Genomic DNA, 27,413 nt, shown 5'->3' with positions numbered 1-27,413 from the left:
CCAGAAACTGAGCTTGGACCTTTATATTTCTCTTGTAGGAACAGGTCTTCTGAGTCTTTCTTTCATATTTCTTTCTGGTCTGTAACTGTTAAAGAAAATAATTTCTGAGGATACATTAAATAAATCTTGGTTTAAAAATATCAAGCTGGAACAGGCAGAATGCAGATCCCACCAGCTTTGTACCAGAATATGCAAGGGGACTGGTCAAAAAAGCTGCAATCATACTTTTGCAAAGTTCATATCATAGTAATAGCTAGGATGCCAGTTAGGGAACATGGCTGCGTTATTCTTGTACTCCACCAAAAAAAAAAAAAAAAAAAAAAAAAAAAGAAGAAGAAGAAAAAAGGACCCTCACAAAGTTCACTATCCTGAAGAACTAACAATCTGTTCAAACCTACCTGATTGCTACTGCTGGCAGTATTGGACAAGAATCAGAGACCAAGAATTGAGACCACTGAGAGAAATGGCCATTATGGTAATGTTTCCTGGGTCCATATAGAAAAGCATTCTAGCTTCATAACTATATATTTAGGTAATACGCATTTTATTCTAGTGCATTTTATAGGTGATATATCACTAATAAAGGAAAATCTCCTTAAACTACTCCTGCAACATTGTAGACTTACAGAACAGCAACATTAAAAGAATAAAAGAAAAATAGATGCAGTAACATCTATAGAAGTATCAAAGAGTCAAAGTTCCTTCCATCCTTTCCACATAACAGGAAAAGCTGGAATTGGCAAGTTGTCAGTAGAAGAGAAAATCATTGCAGGTTTATTGACCACTTCATTAGGTATGATAAGGCATATCTAGTAACATATTTGTTTTAAAAATTCCTAATCCTGCACTACCACTCCACAGAGACTGGTATTCTTCTTAAAAATCCAGCAATTTGTGATACTAAAAAGGGCCTTGTTATAGCTGTGATGGTGAAGGAGACAAAAAGCAGGAGGCTTGAGAATAAAAGGAGTTGCCTCTCTCTGCTGTTAACACAGGGAAAAGCTGAAGTGAAAGCAGAAGGAATGAGGAATGGGAAAGAAATAGATGTTTATTGTCAAGGTGCTGCGTGTCTGGTGACAAAACCAACACAGGACCGTGGTGCTGCTGCACTCTTTACCCAGCACTGCTTCCAAACACCCAGCAACTGAGTTTCCAGTCTTCTGTCATCGCAGTTTCTCAGCCAAACATATGATGTCTGCCACAAGGTTGGTAACGCTTTAACTTCTCTCTGACCCAAAGCTGGTGAAGGCTTTGTGGGAGCTGCTTAAGGAGTTGCTTTATTATTTAAGAACAAATACATTTTGTTATATTGTTTTGTTTGTAACTTACATAGGTGAAGGGATATTTCTTGAAAGATTTATTTCAGCTGAAGAGGAGTAGCCTGACTCACGTAGCCTGAATTTAGGTAACTCTGCAATAACTGGAGAAGCATGGGAAAAAAGTGCGAGATTATGACAGCAGTGAGTTTCAACCAAGAGAATGGAGACTGAAGATCAGTAAAAAGAAGTTTATAAAATGTCTGTTCCTTTTACTACAAAAGGAGCCAAATATTTTCAAGATACAGATTCTATCAGAATGAAGTATTAGAAAGTTAGAATAGAAAATGTTCTGTGATAAGAAAAGGTAAGCTACTCATATTATTTGGGGGAAAAGTTACAAAATCTTGTTAATTGGGAAAACCATAAATGCAGTAGATTTGCTGGCTAATTCAGTCTAGCTGAGAGGTTTGTCACTGGGACAACACAGGTTTAGACAAGGTCTCCAGGGGTTTGCATGGCATAGAGGGAATGCTAATTCAAGCACTCTGCATTTTCTTTGAGCTAGTAGTATGAAGATATTCACAGAATGTAGAGCTGCTGTGTGTGTAGATAAGCAGGCTAGGTTCCTCTCAGGTTTTTTTTTTGTTCCTCATTACCTGAACAAAACTGGATGTCCCTACACTCAGTCTCTACCTATCATTACATTTAGCAAAGCCTTCCTTTCTCCATCTTCATCCTATGAAATGGGTAAATTTTGCCACTGATCATCTTTGTATATATTATGCTAGTCAACTATAAATATGTGCTTTATTTAGGTTCTTGAGTTCTTAATTATATGATTTTTATATGTTTATTTTAAATTGTCTTTGTTTATTCAGCTAACTATCCAACAGCTTGTTTGTCTCCACTTTGAAAACTTCATCTTGATAATGATTTAGTTACAAGTTGCCCAATAATTGCATTGTTCTCCAGAGTTAGCCAGAAATTATTCCTAATTAATCTACAGAACAAACATGTGGCACGGTAATGCAAATGACTTGCTTCTCAGAAGAATAAGTAAAATCCATTTCTCCAAAAGCTTTGCTCCTTTCCTTAGATTCGCTGACACTTTTTCCCTGATTCAGAGCAGTGCCCTAGTCTTAGCAGAGAACCTAACCTTAGCAGAGAACCTAGATTGCTGCCAAACTCCCTCTGAGAGGTTTTTACAGTCAGTTTTGTTCTATTTAACTAACAATTAGAGAGTACAAGACTAGCTCCATTTAGTATTAGAGAGCACTTCTCTCATCAGAAAATCACTGAACCTGTCTGGATTATAAGTGAAGATCGGGTCTACTGACAGATTAATATACTGTTTTATCCAGAGAGAAGATATGGCTGCTTTTTGCTGTGACATACTTATTTCAGGGAATTACTTATTCAGAAGAACTCAGGAGAATGAAGAGAGCTGTGCATCCTGAAGCATCAATGAATATTGTAAGTTGCTCAACAGAGTAACCTGGGGGGGGTGGGAAGGAACTCATGTCTCACAGCAGAGGGGTTTCTAGGTGTTGGAAATACTGTAACAAGGGATAAGCTACTTTTATTTAACACATCCTCTCTAATCACTCTATATACTACTGATTTCTTTTCTGCATGTGTAAGAGCACCTCTTGTGTTTTAAAGAAGTTAAGGTAAACACCTTTCCTTAGTAAATCTGCAGAGTTTATTTCCTTTTAAATATCAGTTACCAGTTTGCTATTGTTGGTAGTATTCCCCTATCTGAAAAAAAAAAACAAACAACTATCTCAAATGTCAGCATTTTGTCATCAAGGAAGGCTCTAAATAACCAATGACTTCTGTTTTCTCTTTTTTGGAATGACCATCTTACATCAGAAATGGCCAGCTTTTCAGAAAAGCAGCTCTTGCCATTCAAGTTTGTTTAGATTTTTAGTCACTTCTTAAAATCTTGAGGTTTATGACAAATTACATTGAGTAATTCTCTTAGTAAAAGTTATAAAAAAACAGTCCTCTTTTGTAACAAAATAAGTTGAGTGTTACAGTTCAAAAATAATATTTATTTCAGAGCTTAAGATCGGCTGTGGCAGTGATTTCCCTTGTGACTATGCAAGTGGCTGTTCCTGTGTTTTCCATAATGTAGTCAATTATTAGTGGTACTCATTGCAGATCTGCCATTCACAAAAAAAGCAGTTGTGAAGCTCTCTGGATTCCTCTGAAGGTAGTTTAAATAAACTGGTTTCACTTTGCATTGCAGCAGATCAGGAGTATGCACCCAGGCAGCTCCTCATCTCAGCTGTGAGAATTAAAAAGTCCTGCTATGAGGTTATAGTGATTCTTGTATCACCAGAACACAAGGGCTTGTGATTGTATGTCAGTAGTATAATACAGTCTTTTTAATAACATATTTTAACTGAACAGTCAAATCGTGGATATAACACAAAGAATGGAGGAAATCTGTTGTAGTTTTAGAATTACAATATCCAGTCTGATATTGCTTTATTCACATGCTTAATGTATGTTGACTAAATCCCTTGTTGTATCTACTCTCTAACACTTCTTTATTGTGAAACTTATAATATATGAAATGGACTTCTGCAAGCAAATGCATTTGTACTTTCTCTTCTAGAATGAGCTCATTGCTTACAAAGGATACCCCAGTGAGGAGTATGAAGTGACAACAGAAGATGGTTATATCATTACCATTAACAGAATCCCTTATGGTATACAGAATCGGGGAAACCCAGGTACAATCATTTAACATAAGACAAAAACAGTCTAGATGGGGCATGTTCTGGAAGAAGTCTTTGATTTATACAATGTCCATCTGAGCTTGTAGATGCAAGTGACATTTTAGCAGAGAATTTTGGCTGCACTGAACAGCCTGCAATATCAACATGATTTATGTCAAGTACACCTATTTATAATAAAAATCCACTACAATACGAAGCACAATCCTCATAATAAGAGTTGATGAAGAAAAATTTAAAAAAATAAAATAAAAAAAAAAAATAAAAAAAAAAAGGTAAAAGCTGTAATCTGTCCAATCCATGTGTTTTGACAAAGCTGTTCCAGCTTTTAGTTTTGTTTTGGCTTTGCTTACACCTGGTTAATATCAGTAACTGATTCAGATTTTGAGTGAAGGAAAGCTCTGCAAACAATCCCCCACCTTCATTCTATAGATCAGTGTTGAGAATCTCATGCTAATGCGGCAGACCTATCCAAACATTGACGGGAGGGAGACAAGCTAGTTTTTGCTGATGTCTGGCAGATCTTTTCATAAATCTTCACAGAAGGTTAGAAGAAGTTCTCTCTTTACACAAAGAGATGTTTTGTTCTTATGATTAGTTGTCTTCCCTTAAGTTGGTACAGGAATAAATCCCAATATTGAATATGAAACAGTAAGTCCCTGAAGTACCAGAAAATCAAGAAATTTTATAAATTTTTGGTCTATTTCTGATTTGCTTTTTAGCTTTGAAACCTGCTGTATTTCTCCAACATGGATTATTGGGAGATGCTAGTAACTGGATCGCAAACCTGCCCAACAACAGCTTGGGCTTCATACTAGCTGATGCTGGCTTTGACGTTTGGATGGGAAATAGCAGAGGGAATCGCTGGTCCAGAAAACATCAGAATTATTCCATTGATCAAGATGAATTCTGGGCTTTCAGGTAGACTGAGCCACTGAAGGCCATCTCCATTGACTATTTATTTAAGCTGGGTAAATCAGGGATCTACATATGCTATTGTTTAAAAAGCATTCTTTACATTCACTTTTGCTGAGGTGTCCCTATACACACATGTGAAATTTAATAATGGTGGATACTACTTTACTTTAATTACTGCTAGAAAAAGTTCTTCAAACTAGAGGTATAGCAGCAACTCAGAGGAACATTCACAGGTCCTGTCCAAGCCACTCCTCAGGTTTAGAGGCAGTTTTGAAGGCTACTTAGAAACACTAGTCTGTATATTACAATAACATTAAAATCACAGAAGGAGAAAACGTAAATCATTTTTACACTTATTTTAATGAACATTTTAAAATAGATATTTTATTTAATACCAAATTGTATAAAATGTGTGATTCCATGGATGGAGCTCTGTTACTGTATCACCACCCGTTCCTTCTGTGTGGACCATCACAATTCAAACTGATACTTCTCGGTGTTACAGTCCTTCTGTTGATGTCAAGGGAGAAAGTACACCAGAAAACCTTGTGTAGTGTCTTCCATACCCATTGCCAGAAAAACACAGAACCTAAGATATCAGAATGATTCACTGAATAGTTCATGTTGTTTCTTTGCTGACAAGCCTGTAATAAAAACATGAATTCAAATGGATTTTTAATTTACACATGCCTCTCTATCTCTTGCCTGCAGTTTTGATGAGATGGCAAAGTTTGATCTTCCAGCAGCTATAAATTTCATTGTGGAGAAAACAGGACAGGAAAAGTTGTACTATATTGGCTATTCACAGGGTACTACCATTGGTAAGTTACACACAACAGACCAACGTTTCAGGAAAACAGGAGTAAAATGTGATTTGAGATACTGAATGTACCTAGGGTTTTCATTAACTCTTTGTATGTGTGAAAAACACAGGATTAGCTGTTTGAGCTGTTTTCTTTTTTAATTTATTATAAAGACAATAAAACATAATGGGCCAAATGCACAGCTGCTATAAACCTATCAGCTTAGAATTACACTGGAAATTATTGTGGACCATGCAAATTGTTTGTTTCCAAGATACACGGGTGTGCCCAACAGTAGATGGTCAGTTGACCGAAATAAATAAAACAGGAAGATAAGAATATAGAAAGAGAAGTTGGCTAGTTTAAACAGGACACATTAAAAAAATATATATATATATTGTATTGACTGGAATAAAAACAAGTGCTCCTCCCAACAGTGTATGAAATGTATGAATGCACATCAGAAGAGTGCATTTATGTTTAAATGGGCTTGGAAGAAATCTGCAAAGGCAAAATATAGAAAGAAATTTCGCTCTGAAGAAGGAAATAAAACTACAAGCTGGTAACACATGGAAAATAGGGCTGAACCATTGACTGAACAACTAAGAAGGTTGTAGGTTTAGCATTTATAAATACTAAAAGCAGTGTAATGTACAAATAATTATTCTTTTATCTCCTTTTTTTGTTTGTTTGTTTCATTTTGTTTTCACAGCTTTCATTGCATTTTCAACAATGCCAGAACTGGCTCAAAAAATCAAATTCTATTTTGCATTGGCACCTGTCACTACTATTAAGTATGCTAGAAGCCCAGTAACAAAACTTCTATACCTTCCTGAAAAATTGCTCAGGGTATGTGATATCTTGGTTTTAACTGTTTAACCATATACTTGTTTGTTCAGCTCTTAAAACGGGTAAACAGTAAGTATATGTCTTTAGAACCTCTACTCATTTGCATGTGGGTAGATTTACCTTATGACTGAAGCCTTTGGAAGTCCAGACTGGACATGAAGAGAAACTTTTTATCTTGGGCAATAGTGCAGCACTGGGATGGGCCACCCAGAGAGATACAGAGAAGCAGATCCCTGAAGGTTTCCAAGATTCCAGTAGACAAAGCCACAACTGATGTGCAAGCTTAGAGCTAAAATGTGACTTGGAGTCTACATTTAACATATCTCTTCATTAAAAGTGATGTAAACACAAATTAAGTAATACCTGAGTAGGCTGATGCAATAGAAAAACACCTAATTTCTCTCTTGTTTGTGGGAACATCATCTGGTAAATGAAGAAAGAGCAAGTGGGAATCATTGAAAGTGCTAGAGAAGAGGAACAGGACACAAACACCTTTAAAAACAACAACACAATGTACAATTGTACTTTCTTAAATGAATGTTACCTTTGTATTTCACAGGGTTTTCTTGGCAAGAGAGAATTCCTTCCCCAGACCAAATTTCTAAGAAGGCTACTAGTCCCTGCCTGCAGTTACCGAGCTTTTGCCAGGCTTTGTAGAAGTGTCTTCTTCAGTCTGGGTGGCTGTAATCTGAAAAACCTTGACATGGTATGTATGACTCCTACCAGCTTTACTGACAGTTTAAGCTTCTGCTCTCAAAACTTACCTTCTGTCCTGTGGTGTGAATCAGTCAGTGTCACATTACAGGGTCCCTTGGACCATCAGGCATGTACTCAGAGGCACAAGATACCTCAGGGTACCTGAGGGAGGGTTAGCAGACACTGGGGATTAGGACATACTTGGGCACCTCATGCTATATACAGCTGTAGATCAAACCTTCTAGGCATCAAAATTTTGCCTCAGCATTTTCCCAAAAATGCCTCAGAGTTTGCTCTCTGAGGAAGGATCAACTTGTTAAGAAATGCCTGCAGGACTATTACATATTTTATTTAAAATAGTTGTGCTTTCCTCAGTCAGCTGCAGTTCCTTTTGCTGTTCCGTCCAACAGCTATGCTCTCTCACACAGCATTTGTTACAAACTCCTGAAAAAAGCCACCTAGTTCAGAGTCTAAATTGGTGATTTTCTGTTCTACCTCTTCCACCTGTTAGATTCTTTTAGTCATCTTGGAAAAAGTTCTGGTTGGCGGTTGTTCTTTCAGTGCTACTCCAAACCTGACACATTGCCACATCTGGAGTAACACTGAGAGAGTCTCCAATCACAACACTCCAATTTCTGTTGGTTTTATAGATACACTACTGTGGCAGATGTTTTGACGTACATCTGAATAGAAGAGACGAAGACGATAATCACTGAATATTTTCTTTCAGAACCGAATCCATGTGTATATGGCACAAACCCCTGCTGGAACTTCTGTGCAGAACATGGTCCACTGGAGTCAGGTACTAGCAAACTCCTGGAAGACAAAATAGATACTCACTTCTGGGTGAATGGTATAGAGAGGCTATAGCTGATATCCTATTGCAAAGCCATTTCTAACTTCTTGGAAACACATGCAACCTGTGGTTTACAATCGAAATCTCAATTCAAACCACTGTTTTTAATTGATCCTTCTTTTGCCAGCAGGGAAGAAATACCCTATGTGATAATAGGTACATTTGAAGCCAACAATTAAATTTGATATTTGTGTAAAAATGTGTATGCTGGAAGCTGTGTATGCAGATGTATATATCACTCTTCTTACCATGCATTTAGTACATTTTATAAATGATGCCCACACTTCCGTACAGATCTTACCTTAAGTAACTAGTTACATTTCCAATTTGGGGTTAAAAAATGAGCAAGACATAGACTGTTTTGCTACTAGTAAAAGCCCTTGCATTTTCATCTCTTGCTTTCAAAGCGCTCAGTGTCTGTCTGTTTATTAGACTCATTATATCCCTTACAGCACATCCTCAGCAGCGGTGCTGATGGAAGCTTCCTTTCTGTGTTTTGGCTCATGCTTTCAGGATTCATGAAGTCTGGGCTCAGTCACAGCAGCTGCTGCATGCAGGGCAGCTCTCCTGGCAGCACTGCAGGCTCTGCAGTGGAGCGGGGAGCAGCTATGAGCACACTGATCTTGCTAGGGAGTTAATGAACTTTTCAACACAGCAAACACATGGGCATATTTGAGTGACATCTGCACAGGTATTTACTCAAAATCAAACAATAATTTTGGCCATGAATTTAGGTAAAATATTAGATTTTATTAAGTTGCTTTTGTAACCGTGGCCTAGACCTCTAAAGAAAAAGTGTTACAAAGGCACAGTGAAGGCACCTCTGCAAATGGACTTAGGTTTAATTCAGCATCTAGCCACAGACTGGCAAGTACAAACATACAGGAGTAATACTCCTAAGCCTTCATTGTCATTGTTGTTATTACTATTAATATTAAAGGAGTTAACAGACACCTTACCTTCAATATTAAGATCCCATTGATGGTGCCACACTATAGGCAAAGCCAAGGAGCACAAGGGATGAACTAGAAATAGTGACTTCTGTATCCAAACCAGAGAGGCAAGAGAAAACATAAGGAAGAGCCACTCACAGAGCTAAGTGATGGTAACATGACTGTCAGAAGAGGATATTGCAGTAGCGATGAGGGAAACTTGCTGGAGGCAGTTGTTCATAGTGAGTTTACAAACTAAAACAAGTTGCCTGTGAGAGCATCCCTGGGTCTTTCTGCAGGAGCAATGATTTTTTTGGTTCTGACAAAAACATTTGACTCCTTTGCACTGTCTGAAACTTTAATTTACTGTTGGCTCTTCCATTGCTCTTAGAAGAACTTCTGTTGAGGCTTTAAATGGGAGTCAGAAACTCAGTAGGAGAAGAACCCACAAACTTCCTGAATGATCACTTTGTAACTAGCCTTCTCTTGTTTATCTTCTTAGGAGGCCCGTTCAGGGAAGTTCCACGCTTATGACTGGGGCAGTTCAAAGAAGAACATGAAAAAATATGAACAGGTATATTTTGGTGAAACAATATTATCACCCTTGAACAACAGAAGAGCCCACAGGAAAAGAGTGAGGATGTAGTAGGAGACACATTTTCAGAATACAAGTAGATGAATTTAGCCACCACCATCTGTATTACTACTTTCTAGTCTGGAAGTCAAATGGTCAATAGAAATAAGAGAGAGTAAGGGCAGGAAAGATAGAAAATTATTTTGAAAAAGAAGAGTACATCTAGTGGCTAAAACCAAAGAATCATCTTGCCTCGTAGCATGATTGAAAGAGTTGCAATGTCTGAGAGCTTAGGGAAACAACATTAGGAAGAGGGCAACTGGACACCTAATAGCTACCCTTAGGTTCTGGCAGCCAGAGGTAAAGGGGCTTTGTCCTCAGGTAGTCCTTGAGGAACCTCTCCTCTGTTCAAGTTTCTGCTCCAGTCCTTGACCCTCCTACCCTTTAGGTCTCCATAATAGCCTGTTACTACAAGTTACATGTTTTAATGATGGCTTGCATAAAACACAGCTTCTTTTGATTTGTCTTGAATTCTCCTGCCCTTGGAAAGTCACTGGATGCATTCTAGGTTCTGTGTTATGAGAAGTAATGGGATAATTACTTCCTGTGCTCCTTCTTCATACCATTTGTGATTGTATAAGCCCGTTTCCTGTCCCTGCTCTGGCCTCTATTTTCACAACTCAGGAGTCCTAAGCTACTTCCTCTTTCCTCCTACAGAAATCACTCCACGCTCCTTTACATCCTTGTCATGTGTTGTGTTTTCTAACTAGACTATTTGTGTCTTCTGGGACTGACCAATACTCCAAAAGGATCAAGACAGGTGTTTATCCAGAGGCATCCTGACACTTTCCACCTTTTTCCAGGTTCCTGCCCTATGAATTTCTAGCTGAGAGGACAAAGACCCAACAGTAACTGTTTGTCAACTCAGGAGGCAATTTCCTTTGCCTATGCTATTGACTGGGCTATCATCGCAAGTACAGACAGAAAAGGCCCCTTTCTTCTTGTTTGGTTTAGGCACCTCTACTTTGAACAGTGACAGAAGAAAGCCCCAAAAGCATGTTTAAAACTTGCTGTGCTTTTCTGGACATTAATTCCTGTACTGCTTCATGTTTCCAGGCTACTCCTCCTCTCTACAATGTAGAAGAGATGGTTGTACCAACTGCAGTATGGACTGGGGGACAAGACTTGCTCGCAGATACCAAGGATGTGGCAATTTTACTGTCTCAAATTAAGAGGCTCATCTATCACAAGAGGATTCCTGAATGGGCACATCTGGATTTCATCTGGGGTTTGGATGCACCTCTGCATATGTACAATGAAATTATTGACCTGATGCAGAAGTATCCTTAACCCACAACCAGTAGCCATATCTGACTCATTTAATAACACTTGCTTTCACTGGGTCTGAACAAAACCTTATTTTACATCAGATGGTTTCTACTGGAGTCAGATAGAAGGTTCTTCCTGACACTATTTTCACACCATGTGTCACTACAATGCCTTTTGCATTCTGATGGTGCACTTCATATTTTCTGGCAACCTTATGGGTCAACAATCACTTTTTAACTGATACAGCATAGATTCTGCAATAACTGTACTTTGCTAACAGAAGACAGGCTTTTCCTAGCAATCTGTTCTGCTTAACAGTAATGAAAGCACTAACTTTCTCTGGATACCGTCAGTGATCCTAAGACGTTTTCCATTCATATTATTTCTCAGTATATTTGGCTGAAAGTTACTGAAAGACACAGTGTAAGGCAAGACTAATTCTAGCAGTTATGTTATTGGTTGATTTTTTTGTTAGATGAGACAATGACTATAAAGTAAAAGCTCACTCCTGAAAAGAAGATGGTTTGTCTTCATTTGAAACAAGACTGCTCACCTTTTTCATGAGGAAGGGCAAGGGACATAGGGAGGGTGGACCCAGCATAAAAAAGTAGTTAGTCATGTGGTTCAAGCATGCATCTGGAAGATGGGAAACTTGTATTCAAACCTGGAGACAGAGAAATCTTGTCAGGCTTGATTTGTGCTGACACTTTCAGGATCTGTGCACATAAACTCACCAGGGTGGGAGAAAGGAGCTGATTTCATCTTAACAGTGACAGCACTTCAGTGGGACACTTCTGTTCAAAGTTACACTCTGAACCAAACAGAAATCTCACATCTCCTGCTTTTTCACATGGAAGGTACTGGCTACCACAGACTTGATCTTTTCTAACCTTTATCATGGCTCTGAGAAGCCTCTTTGGGGTTTGAACACTAAAATGAAAAGTAGCCAGATATCACTAGAAAGAATCCATTATCTCCATCCCATGAGTATTTAGGTCACTTTGTCCATTAGTGGGGAGGGCTGCTTTGAAAACAGTGCCGAAGAAACTGTCATCCTATTTTATTTCCTGGGGGAGCTCTGTCTCTATCAGTCTTGTTTCAAATAGGAAGTTATTGCAGAAATACACTCACTTGAAGGGTAGCCTCCATGGTTATGAGGTTACAGTATTGTGGGTCACTGTCCCTCCACAATTAAATGTCATTAGCTTATCTGTGGAAAGAAACACAGCGCATTTAGGAGTTTCCTTTCTGTATGACACCCTTATTTTCCATTTGATTCAAATATTAACATGGGCCAAGTCTAGGATGCTAACCAGAGCAGGTACAACTGTTACACTAAGGCAGTTCACTGGTGACACTATATGACCAAAGGGTCAGTGTCTCACTCTGCAAAATGGTTCATTAGCCAAACAAATTAACCATGGCTGGTGCTGCCTTTGTCCCTTTCCCTTCCAAGAAAAACAACAGGACTGTTTCATATCCTGAGCTCACTGCTGAATCCTATCCTGTTTCCTTGTGCTCCATGAATGTAAATAGAGCCTGACCTAAACAAAACAGCCCCCCTCTAGACAAGGACATGCCTTACACCCAATACAAATTCCTGGGGCCAAATACCCTCCAGAGAGTCAGTTCTTCAACTAATTCACTGCTTGTAGGGGAAATGCATGAGGACTTGAGACCTGCTTTATGAGTTCACAATACTTATGATTGGAAATGCAATAGCAATATACCTGAAAGAAGCCAGAGAATCCCCTAAATTCACCTAAGAAAGACATTGTAGCTGTGTAGCTATTGTACAATCTGGGAGAGCATAATGGAGGCAGGGTGTTGAATTTTCTGGAAAATCAGTAAAAACAGGTTGAGCAAGCAGCATCGGAAATATCATGGGGACTATTGATCCTACCTTGAGACATGAGGGACTAGACAGCTTGTTGCTGAAGTCCTTCTGATTGATTAGTTTATGGTTTAATGGAAGTTATTGTCAATTAGAGACATCAGAGCAGCCAAGTTACAATGATTTTTCCCTGAGAAATTATCAAATTACCTTTTTCACCATTGCAAAAAATGTTCTCTACTTTGTATATAAAGCAGAACTGTTACTGTGGCTGCACCGACATCCTGTTCTTAATTTACTTCTTTTCTCCCTCAGCCACTCAAAGGCATCATGTTAAATGCAACAACGTTCCCAAGAACACATCTCTTTAATCTGGTATTCTACTAAATGCTCATCAGCCCATGATGAAACACAAGTTCTTCTGAAGACATTTATGAGTTAATTGGCTGGAAGTGCTGGTCCTCATGTAGGAAGATTCTCCTTTGTAGCGCAGTTGCCTAAGGACATAGAACGTGTCCTTCTACCCATGGTCATTGAACCAGTTTCAGTGAGGACAGAGTGCCCAGGCTGACTACAACCAATTCAGCAGTTAGGCAAAGATCTCCAAAGATACTATGTTTTCATAAACATTTCAGTAAATGTCTTAGGAGAAAGAAGAATCCCTGTTTGTTACCTAACTAGGAGAAGGGTTAAATGTTGTGTTCAATCCTTCTTTGACACCAGAAGGTCCCTACAGAAGCCATGTCAAATCTGAGGGGCTAATATAGAATAAGATGGGTTTCATGAGTTGTGCTGCTTACTGGAAAACAGACTAAGGAGTCTGTGTATAATGCTGAACTTAATGTAAAGCAAATGAAAAGTGATAACAGAGACAGTGTTCTTGAGAGAGTTAGTTGAGAGAAGCTGGATACTTTCTCCTCTTCAGCCTAAAAGATTACATTTAGAGCAGCCTCTCAGTTGGGCAACAACACAGGCCAAGGTCTGCCACAGTGTCAGGGAGCTGGAACACCCAAGTCCCAGCTAAACACCCTAACCACTGATTTGTAGATATTTCTTAAACTCCCCTGCTCCATGGTGCATTTTGGGTTTGTGAATTTAACTGGAAGATCTACTTCATCACAAAGATTTCCCTACTTCTGAAGCACTGCCAAGTCAGCACTCAAACACGCTCTACAATACATGCTGCCAACTCATGACACTCACGGCTACTACCCTGAAGTGCTCATTATGTTTTGACTTCCTTTTATCGGTGCAGGTTTCTGCCAGTGAATCAGTCTGTTCGTGGAGACAGACCAGGAACTGTGGCAGAAGACACAAGCAAAGCAGTCAAAGCAGAGGTAAGTTGCTTGTACATATGGGTTCATGGTATTTGTTGCCTGTCTCCATAAAGATGTTCAGTCTTGGTTTTGTGCATTTGCCTTTGCATTTTTGCCTTTCTGATCTGTAAGCCTATTGCTATACACAGAACTTCAGTTTGTTGAAGTTAGAAGGCAAAGAAGTTTGAATTGCACAGAAGGAAGAAAAAGAGCAAATGTTTCTTTTCCCCTACTTTTTTCTTCAGTTTGAGAACAAGGGAATGAAAGTCCCAGTATCACAACTGTGTGTGTAAACTGAACCTCCTCTTGCAGTTTAATACATATGTATGGTTTGTTAGTGATCCTTTGCAGCAGATTCTCATATGCATTTATTCGCAGTTGCTTCTCTGGTTGGTGTGTGTATGCCTTACAGCATATATGAAATAAATTTTAGACTGCGTAAAGTACCAGGATAAATGGATAGATTTCTGAAGGGTTCGTATCTTAGTTTCACTAAATCTTAAAAGTACCTACCGAAATTTCAAGGGCGTCTTTCTCTCTGAACTTTTGTCCTTCTAAGTATGTTCTTCTATGACACTTTATCATGCCTGATGTTTCCTTATGACTTCATCTAACTAGATAAAAACGGCTGTTCATGTCTCCTAACTGTTTTTATTCCTGAAGCTTAAGGGAGAAGTAGCCTGCCAAGATTGATGTTACTTAGCCCGCTGTATCTGATTTAAAAGGCAAATACCTGGAAGTCCATGAGCCATGACAGCTAAGCCAGGTGATTGTAGAGTGCATTAAGAAAAGTTTGCCCTAACAAGAGGAATAATTTAGCCTGTGCATTGCCTCAACTAGTCTTGGTAGTGATTTGAAAATGAGCTGAGACATTAGCAAAACTTTTTCTTCACAAATGAGATTCCCAACACACGGAGAGGAAGGCCATTAAAACAGAGTAAAACAGCCAGCAGAAAGCAAAAAAGAAGTATTGTGCTGAATATGTAGTTGTGAGGCTTCCTGTTTTGACACCAAAAATTAAATATTTGATATACAAAAGGAATTGAATGGAGTGTATTTCATTATGAAGTTCAAAATTTTGGTTGTTTCTGAATGCTGCTTCATTCCAATTGTCTGATGAGTTGGGAGGTTTGTCTTCTTTAAATTTGTTCAGTCAAATTTAAAGGTTAAGTCGAAGATCAGAAAAAGTCAAACCTCCTCCTGTAAGGAGGTTTAGAGAGTGCAAAAAATCTCTTGGTTACTCCTCCCTCACTCCCACGAGTCCTTGCCATTACTTGCCAGGGAACACACTCTTATTTTCTCTTGGTCTGTAACTCCATTTCCAAGTCAAAAAAACCTTCATAGGGCAGCATGTCTCATATTAGCAGATATCTTATGCTAGAAGCAGACTCCAGAAACATGTAGCTGCATGACAACCTCTGTCCTTCATTAAAAATTGGATTCTTTGTGTCTAGTGGACCTAGAAATGCCTCGTTTCAGGAAGACTTGTTTCCTGAGTCTGTTCAGCTTCCTAATGCAGACTATCATGCAGGCAGGTCTCCTACAAAATTTTCTCACAAACCTTGATGCCCATCCATGCATGCTGTGGCCACTTTGAAGATACATGGACACCAACTAGCTGGCTAGTTCACTCTTGCTGCCTGCTCAGCTGGTTGCAGAACATACAACAGCCGCCCTCAGACTGCATCACCCCCAGCAAGGCACTAACCCCACTCAATAGTTCTCCCCCAGCAAATAGTCCTCAGGATCTTCTGCAAACCCCATCACCTTCCAGGCTTGTGTTTGTGCTGAACTTGGCAGATATTTACCAATAACATCAAAAGGTAATTACAAGATGGACAGAATGGCAAACTAACATAAACAAGCTGCAGTCATAGAAGTATACCCTCTTCTGAGGAAACAAAGCCTACACAAGTAATGTTCCTAGTAATTACTGTTGAGGCAGCCTTACAAGACCGCCTTGATGAGCTGAAGTGTTACACTGCATTACGCGTCCCTTTTGTCTCATGGATTCTATTTTTGAACATTTATGTAACCTGCCTGATCTTTATGGTTTTTTATCCACTTGCAGAATGTCTGTTACTTTTATTTTCACAGCCCTCATTCTCTCCTCACACAAGCACGCAAAGCGTAGAACAATTAGATGTATAAGGGCTTTTTCAGAATGTGTAAACACAGTCCTGAGCTTCATGGATTAATCCTTTTTGTACAGACTGGAAAGAATAATCCCAGCCTACCTTGTGGCTCTCCTATAGGCAAGGAGCACTGAACATGTCAGCACTTCTCTTGGTCTCCAAACATTTTTAACTAATTCATGTCCCCTAACTTTCTGGGACACAGTACCTGCTCTTCCCTTTTCTAGGGAGCATTTGAGTCAAAATTTGCATGTTGAAAAGAAGGTGTGGGAAGCTCACAGAGAGTACCATTCCTGCATTCATTAACTGAGTTCTGGAAAATAAAGACTAAAACCTGGTGGCATGTCAACTGTAGGTGGAGCTGGCATAAACTTGTGCTAGATAGAATGCACTCTGCAATTTCTATTCAGAAAAGTTAATCTGGTACCATCGGTCAACCCAGGAAAGCGCAAGGCGTCACTTCCCCATGATCAAGACAAGATTTGTGATATTACACAGCTGTTTCTGAGAGATAAAGGAGACAGACTCAGGATCTATTGTTTACTGCTTTAAAACCAAATCATTCCCTGATTTCTTGGCTGGTGACAACCAGTGATTTTGAGAGCCACAAACTTGGAGCTCCAAAGTAGCAGCAGGAAAAATCCAATTATCTGGATGGCAGAGCAGGTTCTTGAAATAATGCAAGGGCCTGGTGAAGAAGCCTGAGGGGATTGTAAATGGAGACCTAAATGACTTTCACCCTGAAAGGCAAGGCTGACTGGGAACTGACTGATGGGGCTTCTGAGAAGCCACACATGGTCATCTTGTTCACTTCATATTCTCAGAGGAACTGATGTAAAACAGAATCTGAACCTTGTCTGGAGCACATCACACCATGATGAATTCACCATCTGGCACTGATCTGGTGCAAGCATGTTCCCCTAAGCCCACTACATCTCCTTCCAGAGTCACTGAATCATTCCTGGCCCCTGCACAAAACTTCATGAGTTTCACTGGCTGATCCTTCACCCCAGCACACCAGTGGCCAGCAACAAGAATGGCATTTGATCCCAAAGGAGGAGAAGGAAAGTGGAATTAAAACCCACACCAAACCTCCCTCACCTCACTCCTATGGAGACAGGAAAAAAAAAATGCTTTCTTCTCCTTTCACCTCTCCTGCTGGCAGAGGAGTAGAGGCAGAGAAAGGCAAACAAGCTTGGTGATGGTCGTCTCAGGTACTCAAGCTTCTTTGTCAAGCTTCCTCTAGACTCAAGAGGTAGCCCTACCTATCAATCACACCTTCCTTGTCATCTGCAGAGTGCTCAGACATATTGGTGTATGGTATCTCCAAGTATTTTCCTCACCTGTTCTGCAACCCTAACTGCTACACAGAGTGAGCTGTGGACAGTCCTTCCTCACACAGGTACTCATTCTAGCAGCCTCTTGGGGAACAGACCTTGGGTAACCTTCAGGAGATTCCCCACTTGAGTCTTCCTCTGGAATTCCACACCATTCTCTTCCTAATGCAAACACCCCTGCATGTGCTCTTTCACACAGCCCCAAGATGCGGTGCCTCCTCCTGCTGCTCTGCTCCCAAGCAATTGCCTTTTCAGCAGGATTCACAACATCCTCCACTCTGAATCAAGAAAAAAGCCAGTGCAAGAAGACTCGCAACCCTGAATGCTTTATGAATGTTGTAAGTTGGCCCACTTTCTCTCCCATTCTTTCTAAATCATCTCTCCAGGTACCACTACCACTGCCCCATCACTAACAGTCCCTGTCAGGACACTAAAAGTAGGGGCCCTTTCGCATTTCCCCTTTTTCCAACCCGCCTTTTCCAAAACTGCTGCATTTGAGTCACTGTTGCAATGAGGGCCATCTCCGAGCACACCAGGGACAGATGCGACATTTGCACATTGCATGAAGTCAGACACATAGTACTGCAATGGAGAGCACCAGCTGTTGCTTTTGCCTCCAAGGACAGGCAACTCCTTAGAACCTCCTGAGGGGCAATGACATCCAAGCTACTGAATTTTGACCCCACAACAAGACTCAGACTTGGACTGTGGCCAGAACACAGACCACATGCTCTAGTCCATACCAAACTGAACAACAGAATTTTGCTGCCTCTGTTTGGGGTGAACCCCAACAGATATATGATGAACACAAGCCTGGACCACACCTCATGATTCCTGTTTGCAGTCACCTTTCTCAACACTTGTTGGTATTTCAGGCTACAGAAGAAACAAGGGAAGAGTGTGATCTTGGCAAGAGGAAAAGGAGTCCTCCAGCACTATGATAGGGAAAGAAGAAAATTTGGTGCTTATATCCAAACAGTCCGAGATGCCAGAGAGAAGAAATCCTTTGCAGTGGAGGCAAAGCCTGGTTTCTAGTCTCAAGAGAAACAAAATGCTCCCCTTCTCTAATAAACTGTTTCCTTAGTACAGTAGCAAGGAAGGTTGAACCCCTTCTTCAAACAGCAGATTCTGACAACACAAAGGAATCCAAGACTCCTTGCTCAGAATCACCAAATATTTACTCACAATACATGGAAAATTAGGTGTAGATGGTCTCATGAGTTCCTTAAGGCCAAGAGCTCCACCTTTGTTTGTTTCACCTGCACGGCTTGCCTAATCACACTTTGGCAAGAAAGGATTAATTATGACCGAAACCCCATATCTTTGGATACTGTCTTATACAGATACTGCTGCATGTTTACTCTCTATCAGCCTTGCAAAATATGGCAAACTAACTCCTAAAAACTTAGTCACTCAATATAGTCTTGCTTAGTCCCATAACTTTGATGTATATTTTTATAAGACCAGTAACATTCACTCCCAGCCATGGTCCCAGTGGCCAGAGGCCTTGCATTGCCACCACAGAACAGCCCACTTCCATGCTGCTCAGTTTGTTTACCCTCCAAAACAGGACAACATGCATGCTGACAAACTCTCCTTTGGCTTCCCGCAGAGTGAAATTATCAGATATCATGGATATCCCAGTGAGGAATATCAAGTTACCACAGAGGATGGATACATTCTTGGTGTTTTCAGAATTCCTGCTGGGAGGAACAGCCAAAATACAGGTGAGACACAGTTATGGGACATAAGGAAAGTCTGAGAGCCAGCTCTTACATGGGTTCTCTATCTTTCCCCTTTGTACATGCAATGATATATTCCACACCTTTCCATCTCAGCAAGAGCACCTAGTCAGGAATGTGGCCTGAGTTCTGCATTCATCTGAAGTCCATACATTCAGTGTTTCTGTCCTTATTTCAGACTTTTATCATATCCCAGTTTTTTTCCCCTCATGTGGAGTTTGGGGGCGGGGGGTGGGGGGCGGGATTGGTAGACTGGGTGTGGGGAAGTTTTGTATTAACACCCTAAGTAATACATATTTAAAGTAGAAGCCTGGCAACAAAGCCTCTCAGGTTATGTGTATGAATATTAATTCCCAACCTTCCGAAGGACAAAGATATTCTTAAGAAAGGTGATAGGAAAATCAGGTTATCAATGAAAAGCAAATGCATTAATCTGTTTCATAACATTTTCCGAGTGACATAAAAATTTCTACCTAGAATTCGAGGTACCCTGGATACTGTTACTTTGTGACTCTTTATTAGAATTATAGAATAATTTATTTTGAATGGCTCCTCTTAGTTGGATCTCATCCTTTGAAGATCATTTGGGCCAGCCTCACATTCAAATTAATGTTAACCCAAGTTAGATTAGGGGCCTCTCAGCCCTGCTTAGTTGGTTACTGAATAGACATAAGGGTAGATATGCTTCTTTGGATGAATTATTCTTTGTCTTCCATACACTGTTATGCCTTCGGCAGCTTTCAGCTGTGGGTAGGTGGTTTCAATATAGGCACTTGTAAGTTGGCTTTCCAGTGCAAAAGTAGGTGGGAACAGGCCTCCTCATGAAATTCTTTATTTGTGAGTCCTGTAATGAAGTGTTTATGAAATGTAATTAAACATTTCCTGCTTGCATGGAACAAATCAAATCCTTCAGGTTTCTCACACCAATATCTATGTATAATTCTCCTGGGATCTTCTTGAAGAAGGAACCATCTAAAACCTCTCACAAACTAAAATCTGTACTGCAATCTCAAATACACATTAACTACTGCTCCAATGTAAGAATACTCTCATCTTTTCCAGGGCAAAAGCCTGTAGTTTTCCTACAGCATGCTTTTCTAGGAGATGCTACCCACTGGATTTCTAACCTACCCAGCAACAGCTTGGGCTTCCTCCTCGCAGATGCCGGCTATGATGTCTGGATGGGAAACAGCAGAGGGAACACTTGGTCTTTGAAACACAGGACCCTTAATCCCAGCCAGAAAGCATTCTGGCAGTTCAGGTACTCTGTAAGGAAGAATTACTCATGACAGAAACTCTGAGGGGACTAGACAGATTCAGTCTGATGATTTTTTACCCAAACCAGCATCAGAACAGGGTCTACACCAACCAAGGAGAGTAAAGAAGAAGATAAAGCACAATGCTCCCTACTATTCAGAGTTCAGAGCATTGGTTGGGGAAGAGATTTCAGACACTGGGAAATGAAATGAGATACTAATTAAATTCAGTTCCCCAAGGGCTGCCACTGACAGGTGAAACCAGCACCTCCTCTGCAGAGAGCCCAAGGTGTCAGGCAGCCTGGCAGTACAGCTGTGTTCCTCTACCCCACTTCCCCAACTCAACCAAGAATGCAGACAAAGTGTGCAGCTTCGTCTTTCTGTGGGTCCTGCTTGGTGCAATGAACAAAAGTGACATTCAGTAACTCACACTGTGACAGCTGAATTATCTGCTAGCTTTTTGTATTTCTCCCCTGTAGCTTTGATGAAATGGGTAAATACGATATTCCAGCAGAGCTGTACTTCATAATGAATAAAACTGGACAGAAGGATGTCTACTATGTTGCTCACTCTGAAGGCACAACAGCAGGTAATGTAAGGACACTCACTGTTCACAATCATTCATGTTCGTATCTGATCAGTAGGTGGGTCTCCCCATTAATTCAGTTTGTGTAGAGTTAGTAAACTTACAAGTGCCTTCTGAGTTGAGATTTTGAAAATATGAAAACTTTTCTAAAAATGGTTTTGGTTACCCTTCATAAGCAAAGAAACTAAATAGCAGATTCAAATATATTCCAACTTTTAAAATAAGTAGAGACATACTAGTGGTCATTTACCAGGTACTTCAGGTACTGGCACTTGGCATTTTTCTTAAATTCTCAGCAACAGAAATTTTCATTAAGTTCATCTTTTGTATTAAGACAAACAGTTATTTCCCTTGTGAACAGGAAGGAAAAAGTAAGAAGATCAAACAGCACATGGAATACATAATTTCAAATAACACAAGACAAGGAAAAAGAACCTGAACATTACTAAGTGATGTGACTTAATGGAGATATTACAATTTAAAGCATAGTTCATGAGTGGCTATTACTGGCCACATTACTGTTCAAAACATATTGCCAAAGACTGAAAATTAGGATAGAAAAAACTTTAATAACCTACTTTCTCTTAGTGCCAGCCTTTAGCATTGACTCGCTTCTTGGCCTCTGAATGCAATTTTCTTTTAGCATCTGCTGAAAGTTCCTGATGTTTATGATTTATGTGTAAGACACATTAATTGACATTGATTAGCAACTGCCAGCTCATTAATGCAAACAAAAAGAGAAGAAAATGGGGGAAAATCATATTTTGTCACAGATCCAGACCTTCCCTTTCTTTTCCCTTCATAAGAGTATTTAAAAACACTCATGACAAACCAAACTGACCATCTAGGTTTTCTACAGCTGCTTTTGATGCAAACGATCAGTAGAAAACATTCAAAGCTCCCAGTATTCAGCTAATTATTCTACAGTTTCATGGAAGCATAAGAAGACATAGACCCTTAGAGACTGTAATCTGAATAACTTATTTTTTATGAGAGTTTTTTGAACTTTAGAGGGAACTGATTTTATAATGAAAACCTCATTGGCACATTGCCTACAAAAGCTTTTTTGATAAAGGCAATGTCCAGACATGCTCTAAACCTTAGAACTTTGCCTCTCAAATAAAATTCATTTCAGGCCTTAGCTTCAACACTTGTCTTAGGCAAAACATGCAGCATAGACAAACATGGACAATAGACAACAGGCTGGAAATCTAGTCTCACTTCTTTGCTACCTACTGCTTATTTGTCTGTGGAAAATGTCTTCACTAACTCAGGCTGTCTCTTCTGTCTTCACAGGCTTCATAGCATTTTCTACATACCCTGAGCTGGCTAAAAGAGTGAAAATGTTCTGTGCTCTGGGCCCAGTAACCACATGCTCACATGCTACAAGCCCTCTGGTTAAGATAGCAAAAGCTCCTGAAACACTGCTCACGGTATGTCATTTTTCCTTCTAAGAGGCCCAGTGCCTGACTTACCTTCACAGGGTTCACTCAACCTGAGATGAAGTGTCCCCAGAGAGGAAGATGAAGTGTTCACAAAACTCTGTGCGGAAAATGTCAGAGTTATACAACTTATAGCAGCAGATCCCAGTAAAGTAAAAGACTTGTGAAACTCTGTCTCATCATAGGACTCTTGCTATTAACTAATATTTTGCTATTTTCCTCATGCATGAGGAACTAAATCAGAGCCACAATAACAGCCGTGACAATCTCTGTGACTTCAGAAATGAGTGAGCTCTGAGGTCACTACAATAGAAATGGAAGGAGGACTTCCTCCAGGATTGATGCAGTAATATGAAGAAGGAAGAATGTATGATGCACTGTGGGGAAGAATGTGTTCTAAGGGATACGGGGAGGGAAAACTGTTCCAGCAATCTTTGAATACTGAGTTAGGAGGCTAGACTATTAGCAACAGTTTCCTGCATGAAGTGCACCTGTAACAAGAAAAAAAAAAAAAAGTTGCATTTTCCGTTCCCTCAGTTTTTACTTGGCCACAAAGGAGCCTTTCACCAAATCGAATCCTTGAAAGGACCTCTGACACAGTTATGTGCAAACCTGGATAAGCTTTGTGGACACATACTCCGTTACATAGCTGGAGGCAACATAAAAAATCTGAACACAGTAAGTATGCAAGAACACCTACTCAAGGTAAAAATAAGGTGAGTTTGGAAGTTACATTTGTGCACTCTGTCCTTATATAGTAACTGTCATGCATATAAACACACATAAACGACAACATAGTTCTCAGCAGACTGAAGGAATGTCAGGACATTGTGTGGTGCATATAGTGCCAAACAGGACTAGAATTAATGATGGATGGGATAAACAATGGGACACATTCCAGTCGCAGGACTGAATATGCTCCAGAGCTGTACTGCACATGTCAATAAATGAGCCCTTTTTGGAGCTAAGCCAACTACATTTTGGTAGTTCACAGATACTCTTTAAAAAGAGCCAATGGCTGATGGAGTCAGACTCTTTCTTGGTAATACAGTTCCCAGTTTCCTTCCTTAGCATGCAGACACCAGTGTCCTCTGAACACTGGAATAATTAAAAGAGAGCAAAAAGCTCCATTGCAGCCCTTCTGAATTGCAGAGCTAAACCATTAAGAATCTTTCCTGACTTTGGTTAAGTCACTAATGTGGTTCTCAGGACAAGATAACAGGTCTGAGGAGGCGTCCAAGGAGATGGAATTGGAACATCTCCTTAACAGAATTAAAAAATGCAAACAGAAGAAAAAACAATCTGCTTTATAGGCTGGCTTCTTTAGCACTAGGAGTAAAGTGAAGAGGAAAACAAATCTTCAAAAGACTTATGTATGCATCTGTGTTCAGTGTGAGGTGAGGAATCTACTCTGAAACAACTGAAAGTTTTTTTCCATACTGTTGCTGAACTGCAGGATCCCGCAGTAGTACTGTCTTCACGGAACAGACTCATTTTCATTAAGAAAGCATGTTCCTCATGTCCTTCACAGCTTCATTCTGTCACAACACCACATCATTGCCTTTCTAACACTTCTGCTTTCTCTCCAGAGTCGAACAGATACATATGTGGGACATTCCCCTGCTGGAACATCAGTACAGAACATTATCCATTGGCATCAGGTATAACTGTGTACTGACATATAAACAGACTCTTACTACTGCTTTTGTATGCAGCCAACAGCCCCCAGGGAAGTCCAGAGGCAACAGATCTGGGAAACTGCCCATCACATCTTCTCACATGCTGCCCTGAGCACCTGCCACAGAGGGAGCACTGCTTCCCATGGCTCACCAAACTCTACCTGAATTGTCCCTTTGGCATCAGGCACTGAGATTTCCCCTGGGCACGTCAGGCAGCTCTGTATGTTGGGCTCCAATGGCTTCCAGGATTCAGCTTTATTTATGTACATCTTTGCCTTGAGAGCTGCAGAAGGGAATGTGAGCATGGTCCAGGCACTTAGCAGGCAGTAGGAGGACAGTGGAAACCTGAGCGGGCAGGGGATGAGCCAGACAAAGAAATAATGCAGGTTAAACTTTTCTCCCAGAGGGCTAATTGCAGCCTGGATCACCTCCCAAAGCCAGTTAACCACACAAACTCTTCTGCTGGTACAACGGCAATGTAGAGAACTACCTTATACTACTCCAGTACATGACAAACAACATTTCTCCACAGGGTTGTTCTCAATAACCAGGTTTTTACAAAATCCTTTTAGTCACTCTTGCCACTGTCCAGATCCTGGATTACAGTTCTCTAAAGGTGGGTTTCTGCTTACGCACTGGCAAAGCTGAGCTTGTTTTACATATGGTCTGATCAGAACAGGCCAAGAAAGCACCAGCCAAGAAGCATCACTGCATGTGTCCAGGTGCAACTGCTGAGCCAGGGTGTATCTATATACATCCTATAGGCAGAACCCCCATTTCTGCAGACAGTTAATATGTTTTAGAATATAGGTGTTGTCCTGAGGACACTCCTGGCAAAAATTCCCAGCAGTCAGTCCCACGGGATACACCAGACAGAGCCAGGAAATAGGAACAAACCATTGACAGCCAGTGGCTGTACAGCTTATTTGACCAGTCTCTGACAAAGTCAAGTGGCTACAAAGCAAATGCAGATACAGCAGGATAGAAGAAAATAGCAAAGGCAATACAGCAACTAGATTTCTAGCACATTCCCAGCTACTTGAAGCCTTGAAATCAAGCTTTTCTAAACTGACACTGACTTCAGCCTGTATTACATACAAAGACTCACAGTGAAATTACTTGTCAGGTTCGTGCAAAAAATAAAACAAAGTAAACAAACAACAACAACAACAATATGCAAACAAAAAAACAACAAAACAAAAAACACCAAATAGTTGTATACTTAACTCTTCACTCATCAGTCCTGCAGATCATGTATTGATGTCTTTTAGACAACACACACTCAAGAAGTCTAATGTCTTGTATCTAAAGTTACACCTCAAAATTGCTGTCAGAGCACAACTCATGTATAGCCAAACTCATGTAAGTACAGAGCCTCTGGAAATGTTGCCCCTACTGTGAATGGACCAGACAAACTGAGACACCGAAGACAAGATGTGTAGGGCGAGATCATATGCACTAGTCTAGTAACACCTCTGACACATTCTAAACATTCACGTCCTCTCTCCATGTGACAACTGAACCAAACTCTGCATCACAAACAGGGACCCCAACTTTAGTTAACTAAGGTAGACAAGTAAAATTTTAATAACAAAACAGACCAAGGGTAGTGGATGAGGATCAGGAGAGAAAGTTAGGAGGAAAGGTAATGAAGCCGCTCAGTCTACCTGCAACCAGAGGAAGGTGCGGGAGTAACTCACAGCCCACTGCCTGAGCTTTGGCTTCAGTCACAAGCAGGAAAATGCTTCCTGCACTCTGCCTCTTGGTGTCTCACCACTTACATTTTATCTGTTCTTTTAACAGATAATATATGGAGACCGATTTCAAGCTTATGACTATGGCTCTAAGGAAAACACAAAGAAATACAACCAGGTAAAGTAGTATGGTTTTCCTGTCATCCTTGGGTCCTGGCAAAACTAAGAAAAATTCAGAATTGAGCACCTCAGGTGCTACAGAAAGAGGGAGAGAGTAGTCTGCAGTAATGTTTCACCTAAATCTGATACTCAGAAGTGTAAAAGTCCATTCACAGACAAGGCGTAGACAGTTTCTTGCAGACAGCTAACACCTTCATTTGACCCCCCCTGCTGATGCAGGGCTGTGTCCCATGACATGCCAATTTACATGCCATTCCCAAAAACTTAAGAGCCACATCCAAGTCCCAGTACTGGATGATTATAAAGCCCTTTACTTTCCCCAAAATCCTCAAGGTTTGTCTTTCAGTTAAGGGAGGAAATGAATCTCACATCTATGGTCACCTGTTTAATTGGCTGACTATCATTTCACTTTTAAGCAACACATTTGACTTATAGTGTCCTGTGCTGTACCAGGACAAGCTGTTTTTCACAGATGGAAAGGCTCCAGCATATAATCAATTGTTTCTACCCATGCACATTGTCTCAGAAATTTTCTGGAGTGAAATTATAAATAACCAAAGTATTTCCTTGCCACTTAAGTACGAAGAATAACAAATAAGACCAACAGCTGAATTCCATACCCCAACAACATTTATAAATATACGCGTGAATAAGATCCACAGTCCTTACCTGATAAACACAGACACTGCTCTTTCCATATCCCCACCTCTGAAGGGCACAAGCAGATGTCAAACTGCAGGACAACTCTTAGCCATATATTAAGGAAAGACACAGGAACAGGATGGGTTGTTTCCTTTCATGGTCAACAGGGAATGGAGTTAGGAAAATGGGCATTAGGTTGGTGGTCTTCATTATTGCTGTTTTATCATAGTGAGTGCAGAAGAGAAAGAGAGGTGCTTGCACAGAATCCTTTCTCTGAACACAACTTCTGATACAGCAGCATTCACTCAGGTCTCCTCCCTTTCTTACAGACCTTTCCTCCTGCGTACAAGATAGAGAAGATAAGCATACCAATTGCTGTTTGGAGTGGTGGAAAAGACACATTTGCAGATCCAAAAGACATGGCAAAGCTACTTCCTCGGATTACTAATCTCATTTACCATGAGCATTTTCCTACTTGGGGACATCTTGACTTCATCTGGGGCCTTGATGCAACTGAGAAAATGTATTGGAAAATCATTGAACTAATAAGGAAATACTTTTGAAACCATATGCAGAGTGTTAATTCGTTCAATAAAAACTTTCAAAATTG

The 27,413-nt window shown here is 40.2% G+C and overlaps 2 protein-coding genes across 2 annotated transcripts in view; both read left to right on the top strand.

Annotated features, from left to right (window-relative positions):
• Positions 1–1,112: 1,112 nt before the first annotated feature.
• Positions 1,113–27,366, top strand: LOC309440501 (uncharacterized protein; the record flags this gene model as incomplete). Its single annotated transcript, XM_082054189.1, has 19 exons — positions 1,113–1,205; positions 2,621–2,732; positions 3,883–4,000; positions 4,726–4,924; positions 5,633–5,742; positions 6,437–6,573; positions 7,133–7,279; positions 8,000–8,071; positions 9,560–9,631; positions 10,748–10,971; positions 17,782–17,920; positions 19,195–19,309; positions 20,387–20,585; positions 21,060–21,169; positions 22,463–22,599; positions 23,146–23,286; positions 24,198–24,269; positions 26,091–26,159; positions 27,133–27,366. The coding sequence occupies exons 1-19, from the start codon at positions 1,189–1,191 to the stop codon at positions 27,364–27,366; spliced, it is 2,424 nt and encodes an 807-aa protein (XP_081910315.1). The 5' UTR covers positions 1,113–1,188.
• Positions 13,837–27,413, top strand: part of LOC309440500 (uncharacterized protein) — a gene marked incomplete at its 3' end in the record, with an annotated part of 60,547 nt that continues 46,970 nt past the window's right edge. The window contains exon 1 of the mRNA XM_082054188.1: positions 13,837–14,131. The remainder of the gene's footprint in view (positions 14,132–27,413) is intronic.

The sequence above is a fragment of the Streptopelia decaocto genome, assembly GCF_964273445.1.
Source record: "Streptopelia decaocto genome assembly, chromosome: 5".
Lineage (NCBI taxonomy): Eukaryota > Metazoa > Chordata > Aves > Columbiformes > Columbidae > Streptopelia > Streptopelia decaocto.
The sequence above is the reverse complement of the archived record's forward strand: the minus strand, read 5'-3'. Positions and strand labels throughout refer to the sequence as shown.